At 39.5% G+C, this 27490-nt stretch overlaps 1 protein-coding gene across 6 annotated transcripts in view; it reads left to right on the top strand.

Moving 5' to 3' along the window:
- Cntn4 (contactin 4) overlaps nt 1-27490 on the top strand; it is a 995812-nt gene that overhangs the window by 830318 nt on the left and 138004 nt on the right. For all 6 annotated transcript variants that reach the window (XR_005972615.1, XM_041635217.1, XM_041635207.1 and 3 more), the window contains one exon: nt 7098-7248. Coding sequence is in view for 5 of the 6 variants with exons in the window: in XM_041635217.1 (XP_041491151.1) it covers nt 7098-7248 (151 nt within the window). In the remaining variant the exon portion in view is untranslated. The remainder of the gene's footprint in view (nt 1-7097; nt 7249-27490) is intronic.

Genomic DNA, 27490 nt, shown 5'->3' on the forward strand with positions numbered 1-27490 from the left:
AACCTTTCCCTAGCTGAGCAGAGTTGTTGCACTCTGGGGAACCGAAGCAGAACTGTAACAACTGGGGAAACCTTGTTACAGTGGGGAAACCTTTCCTTGGAAGAGGACTGTAAGCTACTGCAATTACAGTAATTTTTTTGGCTCAGGACTACCAGGATCCCTTTCCATCCAAACTGTAATGCTTACAAGGACAAAATCATCAGAGTGCTAGTTCTGGTTCCTACTGGCTGGAGCCAATCCTGCAAAGCTCTTCTCAGTTCTGCCTTTAGTGATTTCATGTTGAAATCCACAAAGGTAGAAATTGATAGGCACCACAACCAAGTTCCTTGATACATTGATTCTCTGAGTAAGATATTGAACATATTCTATATTCACATGATTTCTGAGTATGAAAAGCCCAGATGATAATCATTATCTATTTCTTTTATTATATGCTATATATGCTTCTTTATATGTTCAAGTGTTCTAAGTGCAGGCTTGGAATTTAAAGATGTAATTTATAACCATAGTATCAGGGAAGAAAGGGTATAGGACCAAGGCATAGGGTAAGAACATCATGAGGAAGAGATGATATGAATTCCTAAGTTCTTTTCTACAAAATGCATTAACATACCATATACAGGTTAAATATCTACTTCATGTGAAGTTCTTGGTTACAGGGCTTTACAGACACACAAAACACACTGTTAGCCTAAAGGAAGTCCTGGGGATTACGGCTACAGCTCATTTCATAGAACAATTGTCTAGTGTGCATGAAGCCATGGAATCCAACCCCAGTACCCCATAAAGTGGGCATGTTCATAACCACCTATAACGCCAGCACTGGGGAGATAAAGGCTGGGGGATTAGAATTTCAAGGTCATCCTAAACTACGTAATCAGCTCAGGGAGTGCTTGTGTTGCATGAGGCCCTGTCTTAAAAAATAAACCGACAATTAATGATCTAACAGGAGCTAAGAGCAAGAACTATCTTTTATTAACCTCTGGAGTTTTATAATTCATACTGACACACTTGAAAGTCTCTCTTCTGTTCTTTAAGCAAACACTTCTGTCAGAAAATAAAGTTACTTAAAATGAGTGTTTATTGCATTGTAGCAATATATATTTTTGTTGTGGGCTTATACAAGAGTTAAGGACATATTGTTAAGTACAATGAAATAGCATTTGGACAGATACAAGAAGGTCAATGCAATTACACAGTTTTGAAAATGCATAATGGCCTTTTATCTTTATGTAGATGGTCAAAGGAGGTTAAAAGCGATCGGTGGTTTAAATCCTACTGAAGAATTACAGAAGAATGATTTAAAGTACTGTGCTAATGAATGTATGAGCAAAAATGTTCTAAATGGAGTCAAAAGTGTTTTCCTTGGAATAAGAAAGAGTTTCTTTTTATATTTATATAATTAATCTTTAGATCTTCAAACCTTTCATCAAAAGGGAAAAGGCTATGCTTGATTCGACTTCTTGGCAGAGAAATCGTTGAGAGATCTTGAAATGGTTTCTTTGCACAAAAACTACTTGGCAGTCACCATAAGCCCTGCAATGCCTACATTAAAGTGGCATTTCGTATCCACACTGGGGTTTACCACTCCGCAAGCTGTTGGGACACTCACTAACTTGAATGTCTCAAGCTTCATCTCAGTGGAAAAAAAGAAAAGATAAACCAGAAGTTTGGATACTGTGCAATTCTTTCCATGTATGAAATAAGCTCATCAAGGGAAAACCTCACAAAGAAATTGGTGATTCCTAGGGATTAAGGAAAGTATAGTCAAAAGAGCAAGGTGGGACTGCTGAGGAAGAGTTTTTTCAGTCATTTCTATATCTTGACCTCAGCACTGAATATGTAATTCTACACAAGTGACTGCCATAGAGCTAATGGCTAATTTCCTTACTCTCCTATCTGCTGTACTTGCCTGTCACACAGTCACTGGAGAAACATAGTTAAGGACACCCCGGACAACCCTATGTTATTATTGCAATTCTCTGTGAATCTGTAATTGCTTTCAAGTAAAGTGGGGTTTTTCATTTGTTTTAAACAAAGATGTATCTTTCTGATTGTAAGAAATTTTCTGCTATATGAGCCCCCTAATGCCTGTAGCATAGAAGTTACTGCTACATTTAGAAATAGTAGTATGAAAAGCATGAATAAACTTCTTATTCTGGAACAAGTACTGTGTTAAGTACTGCCTTACGTTCTTGTTAACTTCTGCAGTAAAACGTTCAGACATAAGGGATATAGGGGGAAGAGTTTGTTCTCACGGATGCAGGTCAATGTCCATCACTGAAATGAAGTCATTGTGGCAGGAGTTTGAGACAGCTGCTCATATTGCATCTAAAGTCAAGGATCATAGAGTAACAAATGCATGCATGCATGCTAGTGCTCAGCTCACTTTCTGCAATTTATACAGCCTTGCCCAGAGAATAGTCCTATTCACAACGAACACTGGCCTTCCCATATTAATTAAACAATCAGAATAACCCCCCAAGACATACCCAGAGGTCTATCTCCCAAGTGATTCTAATTTTGTCAAGCTGACAATTAAATGTAACCACCGCTAGTGCTTTCTGCACAGTATATGTATTTTTCTCTTAGTCCACCAAATAATTTTGCAAGTATAAAGATTCTGTGTTTCTGCTTTGTAATACCTCACCCACAGTAGCATGAGTTGTTGGGGATTTAGGAAACAAAGAAGTCATGGGTGAATCAGCACAGAGGAAAACAGACAGAATGTCGGTATTAGAGACCTTGGAAGTGATGCATCGTGCTGAAAGACACACCCAGACCCCCACCCCCATGCCTTAGCCAGCAGACTAGGAAAAGCCTAAAATTTGTGGTCTGATATCATCATTATCTCCTCAATAAAGAGAGAGAGAGAGAGATTGGAATTCGTGTGTTTGCTCTGGGTAGTTTTTATAGGATGGTGAGGTAATGGCTAAAAATAATAGATAAAGGTTAAAATCATATGAAATCCTAAACTTTCAAAAGCACCAGCCTTAATAGTCTCCACTGGCAATATTCCCAGTGATGCTTCTGCAGGCCAGCTGCAACACACAGGCTTGCAGAATCTTCAGTAATGTAGTAAAACATTGGACTCGTGGATTTCCCAAACGGTATTGCACTGCATATCCAGTTAAGGGATTATTGTTTCATTATCGCTCCTGAGAAATGGCACTAACTCCGAAACAGGGAGAACTTCCGTTTTCGAGGGTTCCATTGGCCACTTTAAATACACTTGATATGTGACCAAGAGTCATTTAATTAATTAAATAGAAACAGTTGTACATTGCATAGATAAATCCCCACAGCTTTTCATAGATAACGTCAGGGTATTGTGATGCCGGTCATTGGTAAGTAGTTGAAAGCTGCACCTCCCACGTAGAAGAGGCCGGCTGCATGACGCTTTGCAGCACTGAGGGATTGCTGCCATCTAGTAGCTCACATGAGAAATACTGGCCCTCAGGTCTCCTGGCTTCAGCAAATGAATACCTGCAAGAATCCATCAGCTGCTCCAGAGTTATGTGGGTAATTTGACTGTTGATTTTGTCATTCCAGAGCTATTGGGGACCACTGGAATTTTCCTTCCTTAGGTAGGGTTTAAGTATGAGCAAAGACTGTGTCTTATGCTGCCCTCCTGTGGTTCCTACCAACATCCTCTAGTAGAACTGTCTTCTCTGTGCGTGACAAATGGAGCAGAAACGGCCTGTTTCCTTTTCCTCTCAGCCTGCGCTAGGCCAGTGTTTGTCCGAATCCGAGTAAATATCACTATGAAAAACCTTCCATAAGCTAAACTGCATCTCAAGTGAACAGCGGTAACCACATAGTAGAATGTTTAAAAAAAAAAAAAAACTATTCGGTATGCAAAATTTGACAGAACTCTGATGCCCTAGAAGTCACTAGAGCTTATGGTGACAACTGATGCATTTTCAGGATTAGATAACACCAGAAGCAAGTGGAATAAACAACAGGAAAATATTTGATATATGATTTCATTTTTATGACTGAAAGATGTTGAAATCGGTCTTATCTCTATGCTATCCAAAAGGTAATATGTCCGTAGCTGGAATATTACAAACACCTCTTAAACTAGACACATTTTCTGCTTTCTGTGTGTCTGATAGCGTGCAAATCCAAACTCTGTAAAAGCGATACATAGTTTTTTTGACAAATACACCCATGTGTGGTGCACAGTTTGATTTATATAAAGTCATTTTGAATGCAGAGGCAGAATTCCTCCTGAACAGATGAAAATATCTGCCTAGAGTGATAAATGCATGTGTGGAGAAAGATAGGGTTGTAAGAAGGAATTTTTTATGAGAAAGGTTTCTAACATTATTTCAAATTTTCCCTTTAAAACATCTTCGAGAAGACTTGATTTTATGTCTATTTTTCTGTCAGTTTGGATGTTTACCTAATTTGAGAAGGAGTCTGTTCTGCCAAAATAGTTTCCTATGACACAACATAGCTTATGTGAGATTTATAAATTGGAGAAGATGTCAACACAGCATAAGTTCTTTATCCCAGTGCTTCACAACCTGTGGGTTGTGACCTTGTTAGGGGTCAAATGATCCCCTCACAGAGGTCACATAGCAGATATCCTGCATGTCAGATATTTATATTATAATTCATAATAATAACAAAATTATAGTTATAAAATACTAACCAAATAATTTTATGGTTGGGGAGTCACCATAAATTGAGGAATGGTATGAAAGGGTTGCAGCATTAGGCAGATTGAGAACTACTGCTTTATATGTTCATGAACTCACAATTGCCACAACTAGACCAATAGCAACAAATGAAGATCAATACAGCTAGCCAGTGGATGAAGATAATACCAGGTAACCTCATTCACCTTCAGTCTCTGATGCAACTTTGGCCACAAACTTCAGTAGTGTGTAGTGCTCAATTTCTCTACAGTTTGAACTCAACTCTATAGCTTAGCAACGTAAATGTTACTTTTACCAAAATACATATACATACATACATACACACACACATGCACATGTACAGATAATGAGACACGAATTCTTAATATTCTTTATATATTTTGGTTTACGTATCTTTGTTATTTAAATATTGATATAGCATACCATTTTAATCATGCTTAATATTTATTAAGATATTTTGTTAGTATCTTATTACTTAAGAGTTCAGTGGGTCTGCCCTAAGTATCTGTTCCATTAGCCCTATTATATTTATGCTATGACTTTGTAGACCATACTAGTAATATGTTATTCTTGGTACAATATTATAATATACAGTATTTTTCTTATAAATAGTTAGACTTGTACTCCGTTTGTCAATTTCATTCATCACTATGAAGTTACTCTTTGAATTTTGGATTATTATGAATCTGAGGTATGCACCCTGAAATGTCAACAGCCTACTGGTTTATCTAACTTTAGCTTCACATGTGGTATCAGCTCCCACGTATACATTGTAGCACCCCATTATACAGTAACCTTCTCAACTTCAGTTGTACCTAGCAACTTTGGGGGAGAATGAGAAAACATGTTACAAGTTTGAGGTATGACTGGTTTAGAGTCAGTGTAGAATCAGGCTGGGCAAGGTAGTAAGACCTTATCCAAAAATTTAAAAAAATTACAAGAGTTCTGTGGATGCAATACTGTAGCAAAGTGCTGCCTAGCAAATATGAAGCCCCAGGTTTAATTAAGTCCTTTGTTTAAAAAGAAAAGTCACCAGCTATGGTTTGATTGTGTCTAAGAAATAGGTCTATAGGGCTTGAAGAGGGGCTCAGCAGTTAAGAGCACTTGCTGCTCTTGCAGATGATTCAGGTTCGGTTCCCAGCATCCCCAATGGGGGCTGATAGCCACCTGTGACTCTAGTTCCAGAGGATCTGATGCCTTCCTCTGGCCTGTGTGTACTACATATGTGTGGTGCATATACATACATGTGGGCAAAACATATATTCATATAAAAACTAAATTGTTTTAAAAGTAAGTGGGCCTTCACCCTGTGTGACCTGTGTTACCCTACCCATGTGCATACATACTCTAAGTCCTAATTTAGATCATGTAGAGTTTGGATTTAAATGTTGTCTTCAGCATGATCTGAAAGCTTCAGTTCTATGAAGTTAGATTGCAAGAAGTCAGAGATTTTTAAATAAGGTACAAACTACACAAGAAAATGACTCCATCTGGTCAATCAAGAATTCTTCCACCTACACTAACTAAGCTCAGAAGAAAGCACAAATCTTTCAGAAGGGCTTTATTTATTTATTTGGATGAGGCTAAATATGATGTGTTTTCTTTCAGGGAAGCAGCCATTCTTTAATATTATTGATAGGTCAGCAAAGTGCAATGTATCAATATGAGTGTGTTCTTGAGAGCAATCAGAGAGAATGTATACACAGTTTTCTAAATTTCTGCAGCAAATGCAGGTGATTTCTTCTAAAGAGGATGAGCACTGTGTTGGGTAGTGGTGATGGAGGGATGGTAGAACTCTTGATTTTAAGGAGAAATTGACAAAAGGCAACAATATAAGCATTCTCTAAAGGATACAGAGAGTAGGGGAGGGGAGAGAGAGAGAAAGCAGACATAGAGACAGAGAGAAAGACAGAGAGGGGGGCGTGAGGGAGAGGGGAGGGATGAAGGGAGGGATAGAAAGCAGGAAGGAGAATGCTGTGTTGCAGAACAGAAGCAGTAACTGTCAAAGAAAGGGCCACTCTAGCATACATAATCAGGAAACTTGCCAAATGTATTTTCGTGTTTTGTTTCTTTCCCTGTTGCTTCTCTTAAATTTTTAAATCTTTGTCCATTTGAACATGGAATAAATTTTTTAAGAGAATCCTCCACAGGGGGTAAGAATGTTTGGTATCTTGATCTTCACGGAGGAGGATACAAAAATCCATCAAGTTACATCCATATAGCAGTTGCAGTCTATCTTATATAAATCATGGATTAAATTTTAATAACCCATCCAAACATACAGTGCCGTGTGCTTTCCATCAGAAAAAAAAATAGCTTCCTGTCTCTGATGATCTATAGTAAGTAAGTGTATCACAAAAGGAAAAAGGCCAAGGTGCTTCTTCTTTCTGTAATAATTTGTTATTATTTCTTTTTTTTTACTGTTTCTAGCTGAAAGTCCCGATTTCTCGAGAACACTTTTGAAAAGAGTGACACTTGTCAAAGTGGGCGGTGAAGTTGTCATTGAGTGTAAGCCAAAAGCATCTCCAAGACCTGTCTACACCTGGAGAAAGGGACGGGAACTACTAAGAGAAAATGAAAGGTATGATGTTGAAATATTTTTAATATTTGATTAACCTGTAATAATTTGTCTGCCATAATTGAGCAAATACTCAAAGCAGGAAGCTGCATAAGACAGGTGGTAATATTGACTTCCGTGCTCCTTCTTAATATTGGGGTTCTAGAAAGCCTTCCACACAGAGAGAGGTTGCATTAACCCTGTGAGGACTCACATTGCTTGCAGCAGGTGAGCAACTGAAAATAAACCTTTAGCCTAAACTTTTTTTCATATATATCTGTCCATCATAATTCCTTGGCTTAGTCAAATCAGTTTAGTTCCATTCCATGACAGCTCTTCAAACATTTGGCACTGTCTGTTGTTTCCTGGTGTTATATAGGTGGCCTATAGCCTGCTTGATTATTAATTTGTATCTCTTTAAGGGACCCGATTTGTTCTAATATCTGAATTTGTCATTGCCTCTGCTTCCTATTACACATGAATTACATTTAGAAAGCATATTGTTTAAAGGGTGTAAATGTGTATGGGTTACTTGGAGTTTGACATCCGATAGTACCAAGTGGCACATATCTCCAAGACCTTGTCTGGGCTGTCACCCCTGTAAAATATCCTCTACCATTTTCTGTAATGTATTCGATCTGCTGGAAAGGGGTAATTATGCATGAACCTGTGTTTGTCACCCATAAGACAGGATTTACCAGCTGTATACATAATGATTTTAATTGATGTTAAAGGGCAAGTATTCATAGATCCAATAAGGAAGTGTTTAAAAATGTGTGTATCTACCCTTTTACACCTGCACACCTTCAAATTTGCATATACAAATTAGATCACTGTGCTGATGATGTTGTCCTTCTTAATAATTTCTATAAACAAACTTGATACAGTTTCTATGTGATATATGTCCACACACATATTAACTTCAGAAGAGATGTCCATTTCTGATTTCTTATATATTCGGGATACAGCATAGTCCACTGAAAAATGGACCGGCATTCAAGTTTTAAGGCAAATAATTTTTATTTTATTAGCATATATTAACTATATATAATGTATTTTATTGTGACATTTTGTGCCTATGGATTATTTATTTTAATCATATGCACCCTCTTCCCCCTCTCTTATCCTTTTCCACTGCTGCAGGTTCCTTTTCACTCCCCCACATAACCTCCTTTCTATTTTCATGACTTGTATTTTTGCTTTTTGGTGACTCAGCAAGTTCCCTTAGGGTTACTTATAGGAACACGGGCAACTATCAGTGGCCATACCACTGAAGATTTGTCTCTTCCTCCTCCAGCAACCACTACCAGCCAATAAGTCCGAGAGGAGTAGGACTTCATGACTCTTACCTCTTTTGATAAAATAACGTCAGCGGATCAGAGTATGGACAGGATTTGTGCAGACAAGTATAGCTGTTGCAGTTCAAGCATGCAGCAGCCCGCCTTAACATATCCAGAAGATAGCGTTCTACAATAATCTGCAGTCTGGATCTCTCTGCCCCCCTTTTCCTTTATGCTTCCTGAACTTTGGAAGGGATGGCAAAGATTACCCACTGAAATCCAAACATTCAGCTGTAGCGTGTTCTCATCACTTGCCTCAGTATGAACCCCATAGAAAGCACCAGCTATGGCCAAAAGAAGCTCTTCTTTCCAAACTTGGTAGCACAGCTGGTCCTTGGGCATTCAGATAGGTATTTAGAAGGTGCAACAGTACTAAAAAGCAGAATTTCTTACTAAAACACGAGGAACATTCCATTCTACCTTAGTGTTTCTTGAAATGTGGTATATTAGATTACATTAAATGGCTACATATTCCTTTGGATATAATTGAAATATAAGTAATGTGTACCAGATACATTGCTTAGAAAATGCTGCATTTTTATTGAAAATAGATTTTTCCTCCATAGAATACATTCCAAATGCATATTTCCCTCCCTCCAGTCCTCCTGGTCACCGCACCACTTCCACTCTCCTCCAGGTCCACTGTCCCTCTGTTTCCTTTTCAGAAAGAGCAGGCCTTCAGTAGACAACAGCCAAACAGAACAAGGCAGGATATAATAAGACAAGGTTTAATCTCTCATATTGAGACTGGACAAGGCAATCCAATAGGAGGGGGAAAAGTCTCATAACCAGGCAAAAGAGTCAGAGACAGCCCTCTTCCACTGTTAGGATTCCCACAAAAGCTCTAAGCTAATAGTCATAACGTATATGCAGAGGACTTGATGCAGAACCACTCAGGCCCATGTTGGCCATTTCAGTCTCTGAGAGTCCATGGGAGCCCTGCCTAGTTAATTTAATAGGCCAAGTTCTCCTGGTGTCATCCATGCCTTCTGACTCCTACATTCTTTTCTCCCTCTCTTCTGCTGGGTTCTCAGATCTCCGAGGGAAGGGACCAGATAGAGATTTCTAACTTAGATTTTCTCTTTGATAATGTTTGGCTCTGGGTCTCTGTAACCTCTAGCATCAACTGCTAGAGGAAGCCTCTCTGATGATGACTGGCCAAGATACTAATCTAGCAGAATATCATTAGGAATCATTTTCTTTATTTTTTTCCAGGAGAGTATATTTTTACCCTAGGTCTCTAGGATATCATGCCTCTGGTAGGGCATGGACTGTCTCTTGTAGCATTGGCCTTAAGTTCAACCAAACATTGGCTGGCCACTTCCACAAGTTCTACACCGTCATTGTACCAATACATCCTGCAGGCAGGGCAGGTCATAGGTGGAGGGTTTTGAGGATGGTTTGGTGTCCAGGTTTCTCTTTCCATAGATAAGGCAGAATTTTTTAAGGTTTTAATTTTGACTTGATTTAAAGACATAACATTAAGAGAACTTTATATGGAGATAGAGAAGGCTCTTGCTGTAGGCCACAATTCCACTCCCAGCATTCATGTTTGGTGGCACACACACATTAGAGGGAGAAAGAGAATAAATTCTACATAAATAAATTGCTTTTAAAAAATGGTAGAGATTTAAAGATGCATCAAAACCATTAATTAAGTCTGAGAAATTATTGAGGTTCAATATACTGTGCTAATATAAGAAGCATGATCTAAAACAGCAAAAGCAATTTCTCATTCATACTGCACAGCAGTAAGGGTCTACTGGTGTCTCTGCTCTCCTGCAAGGACAATCTCAGAAGACCAGTTCTTTGTAGTGTTCCCACTGCAGAATAGAAAGGCTCAGACACACATGGCCTCTTAGTGTTTCAGGCTGGAAAAGAAGCAACTTTGCATTCACTAATGCTATGTTGGCCAAAACAAGCCAAATACCATCCTGAGGAAAAAAATATAATCATTCTATGTACCTGGAAGAAAAGAGACAATGTGCACACCTATTTATACATGACATCCTAGTATTTTGAACTGCATTAATGATAGCTTAGTTTTACTGACGCTTAACCATTTCCACATCGTTGATTTAATTTTCTCTTAAAAGATAGTATATTATTATGCCATTTTCTATAGGATGAAAGAATTTGATTTATTATTTCCACCACTTTGCTTACTGTAAACTGTGCCCTATCCAAGTTGTGTTGGTTTCATTAATAGACACTAAGCATGCTTCCCCATTCCTTTGACACAGAAAGTACATTTAAACTGAAGATACTCCATGCTGTTCCTTAGTTTCTGGTATTTTTCACCTCCACCTCCAGTGTCATCAGGCTGGTCCCAAAGCATCAATATTAGCACTTCATCTCCATATGGGTGCCATGTTCTCAAGGCTCTACCTCACTTTTTCCAATATTAGTAGGTAGACTGGATTTGGTAATGTAGATGTGCTCACAAGTAGCCAAGTGGAAAATAAAAGAAAAAGACAGGACACAACCGGCCCGCAACCACTTGGAAATGCAGGTCAGGTGTTGGACCACTTCATAAAAATAGGCATCCAGATACTGTTTGAAATTCTGATTCTTAGGAACAAGAAACCATGTGTGTCTAAAATGTTGATATAACCACAAGGAGTGCCATGAATCTATAGAGTGAGTTGGTTACATAAGCCATTGGCTTTTAACTTCCAAGTAAGACATGTGCACTGTTGAACATTTGATACAATTTGAAGAGCGACAGATCAAACAGATCTCACTATTGTTTCCTCATTGGAAAAATAAGTGCTTTTTTTCCCGTGGACAAATGAATAAAATCAATCATACATGCTATTGTGAATGAAAAATTATAATCCATATGTTAGGAGAAGATTGACATAGTGGAATAATACAAAGGGTAATTAGCATTGAGTAATAATTTCTAACATTTTACCTTATTAACCCTAATTCTCTGTTAAAACTAGACTCTGCAGAATCAAATAGTGAGTCTTTAACCTTTAAATACAAATTATTAATCCCTTAATTACAAAGAACTCATGTAACTACATTGAGACAAAATTTCATTATTTAACATTCTTTTTAATTAATATTCTCTCTAAATTCTTTTTTAAATAATTAATTTATTTATTTTTAATTAATGAATTTATTTATTAAAGATTCCTGTCTCTTCCCCACCACCGCCTCCCATTTCTCTCCCCTTCCCCCAATCAAGTCCCCCTCCCTCGTCAGCCCAAAGAGCAATCAGGGTTCCCTGCCCTGTGGGAAGTCCAAGGAACCCCCACCTCCATCCAGGTCTAGTAAGGTGAGCATCCAAACTGCCTAGGCTCCCACAAAGCCAGTACGTGCAGTAGGATCAAAAACCCATTGCTATTGTTCTTGAGTTCTCAGTAGTCCTCATTGTCCACTATGTTAAGCGAGTCCAGTTTTATCCCAGGCCTTTTCAGACCCAGGCCAGCTGGCCTTGGTGAGTTCCCGATAGAAAATTCTCAGTGTCTCAGTGTGTGGGCGCACCCCTCGCAGACCTGAGTTCCTTGCTGGTGCTCTCTCTCCTTCTGCTCTTGATTTGGACCTTGAGATTTCTGTCCTGTGCTCCAATGTGGGTCTCTGTCTCCTTTCATCGCCTGATGAAGGTTAATATTCAGGAGGATGCCTATATGTTTTTCTTTGGGTTCTCCTTCTTATTTAGCTTCTCTAGGATCACTAATTGTAGGCTCAATGTCCTTTATTTATGGCTAGAAACCAAATATGAGTGAGTACATCCCATGTTCCTCTTTTGGGGTGTGGCTTACCTCACTTAGGTGTTTTCTATTTCCACCCATTTGTATGCAAAATTCAAGAAGTCATTGTTTTTTACTGCTGAGTAGTACTCTAATATGTATATATTCCATACTTTCTCATCCATTATTCCATTGAAGGGCATCTCAGTTGTTTCCAGGTTCTGGCTATTACAAACAAAGGTGCTACGAACATAGTTGAGCATATACTTTTGTTGTATGATAAGGCATCTCTTGGGTATATTCCCAAGAGTGGTATTGCTGGGTCCAGGGGTAGGTTGATTCCGAATTTCCTGAGAAACCGCCACACTGCTTTCCAAAGTGGTTGCACAAGTTTGCATTTCCACCAGCAATGGATGAGTGTACCCCTTTCTCCACAACCTCTCCCTAAATTCTATGTTTTTGAAAGACTTAGTCAGACCATAGTTATCGATTGCTATTTAATTTCAATTTTAACCACTTAACTGTGAATTTGCCAAAAAAGTTTAAGGAAGAAAATGGAGAAAACATGGGCTCTTTTATCTTAAATTCAGATGGTAGTTCCATGTTAGTTCAGTGACTATACAATGAGAAATACTGGTTTAACATCATATGCTAGGTATTTTTAAAATATTGTTCTAAAATTATTGTTTCCATTTCTGTTTATTTATAAATTTAAAACATATTAACATTGCTTTTACTTATATTAGCCCAAACATCCAAATTAAAGATGAGAAAGTACAGCAATTGCATAGCTTTGCCGCAGGTCAGGTCCCAGATCCCTATGTAAATGGAATGAATATGTCTTATTTTCTTATACTGTTACCAAGCTTTTGGTGTTTGATCAGATGTTCCGAACAACCCCACTATTTCAGGCCTCAGGAGGGATCTCCAGTCACCAGGGAAGCAGTTCCAATCATTTGGATGAATTGAGCAATTAAACTTACTAACTGAATAAAGTTGATTATTTTGTTTACTTTCAGTTTTTAGACAGAAGGCCCTTGAGGCAAATAAGATTGGTTTTATGCTATAACAAAAACATCAATGTGCAGAAATAACAGAATCATTAATAACCTAAAATCCTAGAATTCTAAGTACAGTGATAACCATTGGGGTGTACCCTTATGGTTACAAATTAGATGAACTCACTTCATAAAAGTTGTAAAAGTGAATGTTCTCATCACTTACTTGAGAACATCAGGTATAGATTGTGACTCTAATCATGGCTAATAAGATACCATCAGAACTCTGCCTTATATTCTTGTGTCTCATCAACACCTTTGCCTGCCTTGGTTCCATTCTCCAACAAACTATTTTCTCTTCCTAGTATGAGGGCCACCAGCAGCCCCAAATTTGATCACAGAGGTTCCAGAACATGTTGCACAAATAATAAAAACCAGAGACAGATATTGGGGTTCAACATGAAGATCAGAAGTGCAAAGCAGCCATCCACTGACTATTACCTCTACCTCAGATCAAAAATGGGTGAGATCGTGGGGTGTAGAGTGCAGAGTTTGGAATCTTTGGGATTCATGGAGACAAGCTCTCACATATTTTAGGTCTGAGGAAGAAGTAAGAGCCAGTGGCTGGCTGCTTTGCTTTTTTCATCTTCAGGTTTAACTCCAACATCTGTCTCTGAGGTTTTATTATTCATGCTACAAAAACAGATTGTCTAGGTCTCAGGTGAGTCAGTCATGGCCCAAGTTCTTCTCTAGACCAGTTGCACTCAATGATTACTGATTGCTTGGATGGGGGGTCAGGTGATTATCTTCTAAGGAATGTGGAGAAATACCCCCTCTGACTACGTAGCCCTGTGCTTCTCAGCCTTCTTAATGCTTTGACCCTTTAATACAGTTCCTCAGGTTGTGGTGACCCCCAACCTTAAAATTATTCCCATTTCTACTTCACAATTGTAATTTTGCTACAATAATGACTCCTTGTCAAAGGGGTTGTGACTCACAGGTTGAGAACCACTGACTTAAACTGTGAGTGGCGCACAAACTTTAACAAATAAATCTACTTGCTATTACAAGAATAGAGAATTCAGAGTGGGCAGGCATCATGGCCCAACCCTCCACTACAATTCCCACGGATTCTATCTCTCAACCAGGAAAAGGAGCCACACAAAATCTAGTTCTTCATCATTTCCCAGGTACTTCTAATGATGGAGATGCAGCTAGATGAAAAATTCTATTCCCCGCAGCATTCACTCATCTTTTGTTCTACTTTATGAAGCTATGCTAACAAATCTAATTCCTCTTTACTGCTCTCTTCTGCCTCTTTATGTACTTCCCAGAAATCTACTCTAAGCTCAACTATCCTATTTCTTTACGGTGTTCTTTGTATGATATCATTTGCTACCCCCCATCCCGCACCATATTGGTCATTTCTTTGAATGTCTGCTTAAAAGTATGTCACCCTGAACTAAAGGCAGCATTCATGAGAAATGGATCAATGCAGAGAAGGATGGTCTTTATTATTGTCCCCTTGCTTCTCTAAAAGGAAAAGATTTGTCTTTTGTGAACTTAGATTAGTAAAACAGAGTACATAATTCATCTGAAAAAAACTGCTTCCTGAAAACAGTTACTTTAAAAAATTAACCTGTAGTTGAAAGGGTAAGTATAGATGTCTGGAAAATTCACTTAGAGGATATAGTTTACTTCCCTCTAACGTCAAAAAAATAAAAAATAAAAACCTTTTATTTTTAATCGCATTTGAACCTGCCACTTCCCCCTCTACTTCTCATAGACATGAAGGTAATACATTATGTCAAGCTAAAAGATAATAACTAGGTACAAGTAGGCTATTGAATAGTTCAGAAAAGATTCTTAAAACTATAGCCTGGGTATCACAGTAATGGCTCTGGACAGCAGCAGGGACATTCTGCCTAAAGCTACCCAACTCCAGTCTCATTCAATGAACAGGGCACTCTTTGGGCATTTGCCACTTTCTAGACCTACTGCTTGGCACTAAGAATAGGAGGGGAAAAAACCATATACCCAGCCAGCAAGATGCTCATGCTCTACTGCCGAGATTCAATGTTGAGGTATATGTTATAAAGGTGATTTATTAAGAAGAAACATTGAAAAATTATGACAGTGATAGATTGTAGAGACTTTGTGTTTTAGGTCTGAGGAGTTTAGACTTGGACTGAAGACCCTGGGTGGAATTGAAGGATTATGTGGAGTTGTGCATAGCTGCGTGCATGCTACGGAAAGATTGCTGCTTCATGTGCAGCCAGCAGCAAGAAACGAAGTGAAACTAGATTGGGAGCACAGTGAGGCCAAGTGTAGGCAGCAGTCTAGGATGGAAATCGTGAGTGGCTGCATGGTATCAGTGTGCTTTGAATAAGGAGGGGAGATAGGTGTATGGGCTAGAATTTAAGTCCCTTAATGTTCTAAGCAGAAGAATTGAGAAAGCAAGAGGAAAAACAGAACTTGATCCCAAGGATCCCTACTTAAATAGTTTATGAGCGATAATGTCATTTGCTACAATAGTGAATATTTTTAAAAAGATGTTTGGGACCTGGAGAGATGACTCAGTAGTTAGAAGCACTTGTGTCTTGGGCAGAGAAGCCAGAATTGGTTTCCACATGGTAGCTTATAACCATCCATAACTCATGTTACAGGGGATCCGATGCTCTCTTCTGGCCTCCGTGGGCACTAGGTTCACATATGATGTATATACATACATGTAGGCAAAACATTCAGGTAAAAAAATAAATAAACAAATCTTTTTAAAAAGTAGTTTGAACGAGAGAAACAAAGTGTGGTTAATATTTGTGTATGTGTATGTCTGTCTGTTTTTGCGTGTGTATGTGTCTGTGTTGTATGAGTCTCATGTGTGTGTGTGTATGCATATGCATGCACGTAAACCTCACACTTGTGTGTTTTGGGGATGTATTTTGGTTTAAGCAATATAAATTAGTACATGTCTCTTAAAAGCATCAAAATTGTGAAACAGGTCTTACTAGACCGAAACAAAGGCCTCAATCAGATTATATCTCTTTTGCGATCTTAGGGGAGAATCTAGTTTTGGCTTCTGCAGGCCTCCTCCAATCCACAGTTTGTGGTCCCTTTCCTCTGTCTTCCTAGTTAGCACAGGTGAGTCCTCTCTGTACCTGCCTCACTTCCTCTTGTGATATCCTAATTTATACTGATGGGCTCTTGTGTGTCTGCATTGGGCCCTTTGTAAACAGTTTATTCCAATCTATCACACTTTTGTCTAGACCCTGCCCAGTGCTCGGTGGGTGTTTCATAGCCATTTCCTAGTAGGAAGTTGTAAACAGCTGTCTAAGCTGAAGGGTGGGAACAGAGAGCTCTCCATCACCAGAAGATAAAAACCCTGGAGTTTTATCACCAGAAGATAAAAACCCCTGCAGTGTTCAGGTCAGACCAGCCTGTGGAAGGAGCCCTTAGGAACCCCCATTTCCACAGAAGACAGAGAAGCCAAGCTGGCTGGGAGGGCACAAAGAAAACTGAAAGAGATGAAATCACTTGGTGTACATCACAGACAAAAGCCAAAGCAGGAGAAAGACATGAGAAAGAGCAAGTGGCTTCTACTGAGAATAGGCCTGACAAAACGAACAATATTTCCGATTGAGCAGCCCAACATCACCTTGGACAGTGCATGTTTGTGTCACTGTGGACCAGTTTGGAAGATAATTAAACCCACACTAAGCATTCAGAGGTTTCACCATATCTTTTTGGAATGAAACACATATTTAGATTTGCCTGCACTGCACAGTGTAACCCGATCAAGACTAGCAGTCTGTTAAAACACTCAACCCAAATAGGAGTGAAACCGTGTTCACATGTCTTTTTAGAGACACTGACATCCATCTGCCTCCAAGGTGAAATCGGATCATGGCCTCAATTTGCCTGTCTTCCCAAAGGCATTTAAAAGAGTTAAAATTCATGTAAAACATGGATGGGAATCCCAGCACAGGGCTGTGAAACTCCATGTTGTATGCAAGGTGTGAAACCCGGGGCTGAAGTGTGATGGCAGGTATTTGCCCAGAAGGCCCATTGAGTCCTAGTGTGGGAAGGAAAGCTGATTGCTCCAGGCATTCTGTTTCTCTTCTGCAGGCAGAATGTCTCTATATGTGCTCCTAATGAGAAACCTGCCCTCAGGATATCTCATACAGTTGCTGCAGAGCTATATGGTTCTGTTATTAGGGATTCCGCCCTGGGGAACAATTATGTTATTGCAATAATTAGAGGCAGTTCATCTCCATAATAATGGAAATCCTGCCTTGGAGGCAAAACAACATTAAAGCAACAGCAAGCTCCATGGTTCTTCTTGGACTCTGTTGCCCTGCTTATTGGCAGTACTATATCACTTTAATTTTGCATGCACAGTTGTGGAAGTAAACCTTGTCCTGCTTCTCCAAATTTAGTTCTGCAGTTTTCCCTCATTACCTCAGCTTACCTGTCTCGGAGCCACAGGTAAGACATTCATGATCTTAAACACCTCTTAAGGGGTAGAGAGAGATTTCTTTCCAATGTTACTCATGATACATTTGTTCACTGTGTAGTCCTTTGGAAGACTCCAGGAACATACCCTCAGCCATGGCCTTTTCTACTTTAATGTACTACGTCATGTAATATTATGGTTCAGGGTGAATGTCCTGGCCACACTAAGATAGTGACCACCTGAGACTGGCCTAACCCCTGTTTGACTCAAGCTGCGGAGTATTGATTAGGTCTTAAACATACATACGGAATTCATTCAGGAAACTGTAAAATCAGATCCTTAATCTAAAAGAAATGTTTGTTTTGGTTTTTTATTAATGCTTTGCAGTGTTTCCTATACAAATGCTCTTGGTAGCCAGCCATCTGCCCCTGTCATTCCTCTATTATTATAAATAATAATAAATCCTTATATTAACTTTCCAGCTCTTCAACCTCTGAGCTGGTTCCCTCTTGGGGCCAGTCCTCACCCAGGTTTTTCTAAATGCTGAAGCTCCCCACCTCACACCTCTGATTAATTCATTTTACTACATGCCTGTCACGTCTCTCATTCCTCCTCTGTACAACAAGCATTTGATGTGATAGACATAGCGTCATTGGAATCAGGCTTCTGTGGGTGACAGAAAAAGGACTTAAAAACATCCACAGTCATTTAAAGGACAAAGACTATTCACCCTATTCTCTTAGAAACTGGTATTCCTTTCTCCTCACAGGCTGCAAGGGCTGAGGAGAGAGAGGCGGTTTGTATTAGAGCACACAGGCAGGCCTTGCACTGTGGCAAGAATGCAGTAGATACTCAGTGTTTTCCTGTGTACTGAATAAACCAGCTGCTGCAGTTGGAATGTGGTGTAGCTTCCACAGGTTCTTGTGTTTAAATACTTGGCTGCCAGATGATGGTGCTCTTTAGGGGAGGCTGTGGATTGAGGCATAGAAGGATAGAAGTGGGTTACTCAGAGAGGTTACACTCTAGCCCTGCTTCTGGCCTGAACTCTCTGGTTCTTGAGTCACGAAGATGTGTGGAGCTCCACCCATATGTCAACCACTGCTGTGGATATGAATCCTGCTGTGCCTTCCCTACCCCGATGGACTGAAATCACAGCCCAAGGTAAATCGCTGCTCCCTTAGGTTGTTTCTACCATGTAGCCCATCACAGCAATCAGAATGTAACTAATAAAAGAACCAAACAAAAGCATCTGCTCCTTGGATGGGATTGGTGAAAGTGACCATGTTTAGAAACATGTTTTATTTGAAAGGAAAAGGGACCATTTGAAGTGGAGATAAGGCTGAGTGAGGTGCTTCTCAGAACTGGTAGGAAAAAGATCACAATGATGCAAACTGAGGAACTGCATTTGACTGAAGACCAGCAAGAATTCAGGAGGGCACTGGGATGCCTCTCCACACGTCCTTAAAGGAGCATCCTATGTGTAGCCATTTGAATCTGGCAGCTGTAATCAGTGTTTGCCGTGACTCACTGGGCATCCAACCAGGAAATCGCCAGGCTCCCAGAGGGCAGAAGTCCTCCATCTTGACAGCGAAAACCCAGATGTCCTTCCCAAGTATAAACCCTGAACATTAGTGTTCATTAACTACATTAGCACAAACAGCGGCTCCACACATCCAAGTCTCAGGCTGAGGAGCTAGCTCAACTACTAAGAGTGTTTGTTATATAACGTTCTTGTTTTAGTTTTCCAGCCCTCACATAAAGAGTTGGACTTGGTTACACACTTGCCTACCACCTGAGTCCTTTTGAGGGCAGAGATTAGAGGATTAATGTGGTTTATACTACCAGTCTAGCTCTAGGTTCAGTGAGAGACCCTGTCTCAAAAAAAAAAAAAAACAAGGCAAAGAGCAATAGAGTCTGATATTCTTCTCAGGCTTCTCTACCTGTGTATACATGAACAGCCACATATACATACATATATGCCACACATGTAACACACCCACATACACATGTGCATGCATGCCTTGACTGTATTTATATAAACACATGCATGTGTGTCTGGATCTTAATTTTTTACAGATTCTAAGATGGACCCAGAAGACTGTGAATGTTTTCTGTTTCCTAGGTGATTATAATATGCATCTCGATATTGCAACCTGTGTCAGCAGCCCCCATATCTTAGAGCACCTTGCGTCTTATAAGTCTCTAGACCAGCAGTCCTCAACCTGTAGATAGATTATGACCCTTTGGGTGTCACATATAAGATATCCTGCACATCAGACAATTACATTATGGTTCATAACAGTAGCAAAAAATCACTTATAAAGTAGCAGCAAAAATAATTTTATGGTTGGGAGTCACCACAACATGAGGAAGGATCAAGGCCTTAGGAAGGTTGACTAGACTATTTAAAGAGTGCAGTCAACCACTGGTCTAGACCATCTCTCACCTCAGTCTTACTGGATCCTGTCAGTCGCACTGGACAGCTTTAGTGTCCTCAGGTAGCCTTTACACATGATGTCCCTTCCCCAGACGCTCTGTCCCACACAGAAGCTGTGGACCCCAGGCGGGAGCCAGCTCTGTGCTTGTGTTTGTGTAGTCTGAAAGTTGTCAAGTGGCTCTGAAGAGAAACAGCATCTTGTGACACACAACAGTATTGTGAATGACAAACTTCAGTGTCTACACATGACTCTTTTTATCAAAGGCAACTGTACTCATTTGTTGCTTAACCATCCATGTCTGCTTTCACACCAGAAGGGCAAAGTTGACTAATTTCAATGGAAACTTGGCTTCTGAAGCCTAAAACACTGATTGCCTGGTTCTTCATAGGAGAAAGTTCCTGAAACCCCCTTCTGACCACCAAAGCCCAGTAAAGCATCGTCATAGCTACATGCCCTTCCCCCTGGCTGGGTTTCTTTTTATTTTTACTTTATTTGGATTTCCTGTGCTTATACTTTTGATTAAATTGTCGCTTCCTTTGGGCCCATCTAATGCAAAGTGAAGGGGAAGGAAATTTGGTTGGAGGCCTAAATTATTTCCCTTGGCTCTAGAGAGCAAGAGAGCCTGACTTTTGCCAAGAAGGCTTCTTTTGCAAAGACATGAACCCTTTGGAGAAATTAGATCAAGGGTAGGGGCTTTAAACACGAAGGCACAGGGGCAAAGAATGGCAGAGCAGCAAGGAAAACAGAAACCTGGCCATGTTCCCCACATCGCTGACCAGCTCCACATCGCAGCAAAGGCAAGCTGGAAACCCATCCCTGGTTGGGGGTCCCTGTTCACACCAGCTGTTTCACATAGTGGCTCTCTTTAAATTTTATGTTCACAAAGTGTATTAAAGACCTAGCTCAGGAGAAAAAGAGACAGAAATCGTGAGCCTTGCTTCCTAGGGCTTCATAAAACATGGTTACTGCACCAATATATAAACCCATGAAGCAATTTAAAAAGCCACCAGCAAAGCACAAATTAACATAAGAGAGTCCAAACCTCTCAAACAGCAGTGCTTGGGGAACATTCAGAGAAGATGCCATCCCAGGCAGGCAGGACCTGCCAATAGGGGCTCCCAACAAAATATGCATTTGAGCGGCTGTTAAAGCAGGTAATCCCCATAAAGAAGCCGATGGAGAAAAGGGGGTGTGTGAGCATGTTGGCACCCACACACATGCAGTATACATTAGCAAGTCACTCACAGAGGAGAAATGTGGGTCAGGGAAGACTCGGTGTCTGCAGGGTTTTGGTGGAAGAAATAGAATCATCCTCAATAAGGAGATGCCATGAGTTTCCTAAGAGATTATTGACATTATGAGATCATGTGAATGGATATAAAATAATAGCGACAGAAGCACCGTGCGTCAGCTTGGCTGCAGGAAGCCCTGGGGAATCTCCAGCCATTAGTCTGAAATGAGACTTTGATCACCCTCTGTCGCTGGCGCATTCATGAATAAACCTTGGGCATTAGGGACCTTGGAGAGTTAGGCAACTTTTCTCTTTCGCTCTAGTCATGTAGTTCTTGGTAGTCCTGTAGCCACCATTTAAATCTCAATAAGAAAATGAACATTTTCAACCTCCTTCCCCAATTTATTACATTTTTTTAAAAAAGATCTTTGCAATGCCCTCTGCTAAATACTTGCTGAAATTCCTTTGAATCCTCATAAACACATTTTGAAGTCGCTGCTGTTGTTAACTCTAACCAGGGCATTTACCTAATGGAAGCTTGTATGAGCTTGGCAGAGTTAGAGCTGAACATTAAATCTATGTCTCATATACTCTAGTCTCTCATCCATGATTTCACCCATTTTGCTAGAAGATGAAACAATTATAGAGAGATATATTAATTCTCTGTGCTGTATAAAGCATCTGGAATCTGGTCATAAGGCAAAAAAGTTATTAATAAAAGTAAAGCATTTCATTATCTCCCTTTTAAAACAGTGGGAAATTGACGATGCTTTTAATATCAATGGTATGAGTGGCCACAGCAGCCTTGACTCTTAATCACTTCAATTTTTCAGTAATAAATTGGCAGCCTTTGTATCCATAACTTTATAGTTGCCGAGAGTTGCAGGGGTGAGCGGTAATGGTCTGGTTTCAAGGCTGGGTCAGAACCAGCTAAAGCCCTTGGAGAAGAGGTAAATGAAATCCTTGAATTATCTCAGCAGTGCCTTTGTTCAGACAAAATAGATTGGTATCATCAAATAGGTTTAAGTGATCATGAAAATATCCAAACCGAAGTGGCACGTAATTAAGAGCAATTAGAACTGAAGTGATGTGACTGGCTATTAAAACCAGACAGGCCGTGTCCTGTGCCTATTTGGTGGAAGCACAGCCATGATTTGAGTTCCTCCAGACTTCGTCATCGCCAGTAGGAAAATCTGTTCCGTGGCTTAGATGCATCGATGTCATGTAAATATTGAAGATCTGCGATCATACACTACTTCTGGCCGCGATCTTTCGGTTGTTTAGTTTCTCCTTGATATTTCAATAACAGATATGCCATAGTCAATTATGATCCACTAGTAAATATCCATCATGGTGTTTCTAAGTCCCCTCTGCCAAGTGAGCTAATTAGAGAACAACACTTGGCTCTCTATATAATTACAGCATATGGTACCTAGAGGGTACGTATAGCAGAATTAGGTTGCCTGATGAGATATCCAGGTGGTGGCTAAAAGACTATTAAACTGAGTTGTAGAATGTGGGGGGAGGGGGAGGGTTACCATCCACCATCCTTCCTCCTGCTCTCTGAAGCATAAGAAATATTTTGCAATTCAACTACCTTTCCACATGAAACAACGTAATTATACCAAAGAATGAGAGTTTTAAATTTTAGGGAAAATGATAATATTAGTATCAGTTATTTAACTTTTCATGCCTCTTGACATGTATAGTAACTCAGAAAGGCTAAACATAACTCTGAGAAAGAATAATTAGATGAGACATAATAGTCTCTCTTAGCTAGATTACTTATGCAAGCTGCTATGTATATGTCAATAGTGGGCCTGAATCTTTAAACCAAGAAAAAAAATAACAAATAAAGGATTCTTTGGATCTATTCATAATATCTGAAAACCATACTAACTAATTTGGAAAGCTGGTGAGTACTGTTTGGGTCCACTGGGTTTGAAAGTCTGATGTGTTAACGGGTTGGAGTCTGCTCACCCAGGCTAAAGGAAGGGCTGACTCTGTGCCTTTCTTCCAAGCTTCCTGTTCAGTGATGCCAGTCATTATAGGAACTTGAAATTGGACCTAGTGGTGTTATTTCCACCATGGGAACTGACACACTTCAATGGCACGTTTCACCAAACAGGAGATTGCTAAGCAGTTGTCCCATTTCCTGTGGAGGACACGCAGCCTGAGGTGAACAATGCCAGACTGGAAAGAACAGGATCAGAAATGTGACTTTCCAAATGACCTTTGAAGTGTTGATAGTGAATAAGGTTCATTGACTGGAAATGCTATGAAAAGATGGTTATAGAAAGACTTATTTGAAATAGAAATTGTATGACAGGAAAAAAAAACAGATTTTCTCAAAACTTCAGAGAACAGGGATGGGCATGCTCTGAAATTCTAAGAAAGGATAATAAATAAATAGTGATCCATGGTATCAGGAATCCCCCTCCCCATGTGGTCATAAAATCTGAAGGCCACAATGTAACTGTGTGTGTGTGTACGTGTGTGTGTTTGATGATAGCAAAGCTAAAATTAACCTTGAAATAAAGACTTTCAATGAGGGTGAAGCTATATGATTAGATATTAAGCAATTGGAATTAGGATCTATTTGTTTTTTAAGAGATAAATCAGACATAGTGGAGGGAGTTGAGGTATTTAAGGAATATACTGTATGATAATAGAGTATGTGAGGTTGCAGAGATGTTAAGTATGAATGCAGAGACATTAGAGGATTATTGAACAAGTTTAGTGTGAGAGAGGGAATTGAGGAATTTCATGTAATGTAACCTTAACAGAGAGATAGAAATAGGGAGAAAGAGAGAGAGAGAGATTTTGAAAGTATAGGCATGTAAATGTGTGACTGCTTGAGAGAAGAGATGAACCAAAGGTCTAGACTGTTTCTTTGATCGGTATTATAGAAATACGATTGACCTTTTTGTGTTTTTAGTTGCTTTCATACATATCCACGTTCCCAAATACTGATTTTATCTTAAACTTTTTATTCCAAAAGGAAGTGGTTTGTTCCTAAGGACACATAGAGTTGTTACAAAGACAAATTGAAGGTGGCTGCTCTCATTTCAAGAAAATTGTTTTGACAGGACTACAATGTGTTCTGACTCAAAGACTATGTCCCCTTCCTCATTGTCTCAAGGTCCTTGACCCCTTTGGTCACACATGTTTTATCACACATCAAGAGCCCCTCCTTCCCTCCACTTTCTACTGGATCATTCCGCTAGCACATCAAATTCTCCTTCATCTGCACTACCTCTTTCGTTCCTCCACCTTCACTGTCTCTCTAGAGAGAGGGACTCCAACTGCTGTCAGCTCTCAAGCTTTGGTTCAGAATTATCCCCTGAGCAGTTCATCCTGGCCACCTACCTCTTCCCTGAAACTCAGCCCCCCCCCCCTTGTACACTACCCTTCTCTCATGGTTCAAGTTGGAAACCTAGAAATTAGTGATCATTTTGTTTTCTCATCCTGAACATCTGATACATTAGTGGAGTTTATCAATTCTACTCCCAACAATAAGTATCTGTCTCCTTTCTCTCTACATCACCAATGCTCTGATCCAATCACCAACGTTTTTTCCTAGGTGGCTGCTGAAGCCATAATTTACTGCTTTTCTATGCTTGCCCATTGGAACCCAATTATCTATCCCATGGCCAAATGGACTTTTAAAAGAGAAATCTAGTTCATGGCTAATTATTAAGAAAATAATCCAAAGGCATATATTTATGGCTTATTTCCCAGCCGGATTTGTTACTTTTCTTATTGTTGTAATAAAGAAATGAAAATGGAAGACGAAGAAGAAGGAGAAGGAGGAGGGGGAGGAGGGAGGAGGGAAGAGGAGAAGTAGGAGGAGAAGGACAAGAAGGAGAAGGAGAAGGAGGAGGAGGAAGAGGAGAAGGAGGAGGAGGAGGAAGAGGAGGAGGAAATGTAATGAAGAAAGGAATTTTGACTCAGGTTTGAGGAACTTCAGATCCATTATAACAAAGAAGGAAATGTGAAGGAACCAGGTCATCTGTGGTGGCAAGAATATGAGGCTTCTTGTTCACATCTTGATGGACCAGGAAGGATCAAGAACCAGAGAAAAGAAAATGTAGGCAGTCTGCTAGCTTTTTTTTATTTTCCCCTTCTTTTCAGCCCACGGACCATGTCTGCAACATTTGGAATGGGTCTTCCTCCCTCAATTTTCTCTGCTAGAGTCTTCACAGGCACATAGAAACTGTCACCACATTGATTCCCCAGGTGATCCTATTATCCAGTCAAGCTGATAATAGAAATTTGCCATGACACCAACACATCATCAGGATGTGTTTTCTTCAATTCTTTGTCCACATTTATCTGTGTTTGTAATAACTCATTCATGTCTTGATCAACTTGACAGTTATCTATATTCCTGAACTGTCTGCAAGCTGTGTGAGGACAGAGCTCCCATGCATTCACTATTTGACCAGCACTACAAGGATATAATTTACAGTGTCAGGAGTGTGTGTTGGAGAAATGGAGAAATCAGGCAACACAAAGACCCATAAAGGAGTCATACAAAAGCAAAAGCGATAGTAAAGATAAAAGTAATTGGGAAAGTTGGAATGGTGAGGAATTATCAGAGGAAAGATCAAAATGGCATAATAAAATTCAGCCCAGAAATCCTTTAAGCATGAGTCACATGTTTGATTGTATCTATTTTACTACCCAAACAAAGATGGACCTAGGGAGCAGAGTTAAAAGTATATGGTTTCTAAAGTTAAAATCAACTGGAGTTAAAGAGATGATACATTGGTTAAGAGCATTTGCTGTTCTTCCAGAGGACCAGAGTTCCCAGTACCCAAACTTAAAGCTGACACCTGCCTGTAACTTTAGCTCCAGGGGATCTGATGTCCTCTTCTGACCTCCACAGGCATACACACAAAGCTTAAAAATAATAAGTCTTTTTAAAAATGGGTTTTCGGGGGGGGGTAAGAAAAATAAAAATGGGTTTTCCAGTCAGGCAGTGCTGATGCATGTCTTTGATCCCAGCACTCAGGAGGCAGAGGCATGCAGATCTCTGTGAGTTCAAGGACAGCATGGTCTTAAAAAGCAAGTACCAGGACAGCCAGGGCCATTTCACAAAGAAACCCTGTCTCAAAAAAAAAAAAAATGGGATTCTTTTAATAATAAATAATAGCAAAATGTTCCCCAAAAGAACATTATTTAAGAGGTATTGGACCATATCGGATACCTCCTAAAGATATCAGAGATATGCCTTGTGGTTTTTATGCATGTGACAAATTACATCGTGATAATGAATAAAAATATTCAGTCCTATGAGGTAGGTCCAATTATAAAGTTTTCAAATGGGGATGCTTAAGTTAAAGGTGAAATAGTAGATAATTTCATCAATATTTTTATAGTAATTGTTAATATTGGATGAGAAGTGATACACATATTTATGTAAAGAAGTATTCTGTAATCAAACAATAATAAGAATTGCAATTTAAACTGTCTGGAGTCCAGTCTTACTTTATCTGAAAAAAATTGCATTGAGAATATCTTAGAACAGTGGCACCTAAATCTATTTTCAAATGATCGCTCTTGTACAGAACACTCAAAGGATCAAGGGTTTCAGGTAGCTAAATAAATAAATAAATGCTTTTAAATTTTAAACTAAGTATAGGTGAATTTGCCATGGGGATTCTGATATTAATTTTCATACCCAGGCTTATAATAAGGACTGGTTAGAAGAAATATTAAAATTTTAACTTCTGGAAAAGCATGTGATGCAGCAGCTTCTATATTATCTGTCTAAACCAGGCATGCCTGTTCAGATGGGCGAAACAGAATGGGGAGGACAAAGTGGGACTATTACCTTTAGGATAATATGAAGATGCAAATTCCATATGAGAAGGTAGAAGCATGAGACATTTAACCAGTCCTGACTGGTACCCACAGACTTGAGCTATGAGAAGCCTTGTATAAACTCCACAGACTCTTTCATTCTGACATATTTTTTCTCTAAAGCTGTTAGGCTGGATATCATAAATGAACAGCTAAATTGAAAAAAGTCATTATTTCTCTTTAGAATAATAGTGCAGGGAGCTGGGGATGTAGCCCAGGAAACTGTTTAATTAGCAT

The sequence above is a fragment of the Microtus oregoni genome, unplaced genomic scaffold, assembly GCF_018167655.1.
Source record: "Microtus oregoni isolate MIOR12 unplaced genomic scaffold, Mior012 000002F_ref0000024, whole genome shotgun sequence".
Classification (NCBI taxonomy): domain Eukaryota; kingdom Metazoa; phylum Chordata; class Mammalia; order Rodentia; family Cricetidae; genus Microtus; species Microtus oregoni.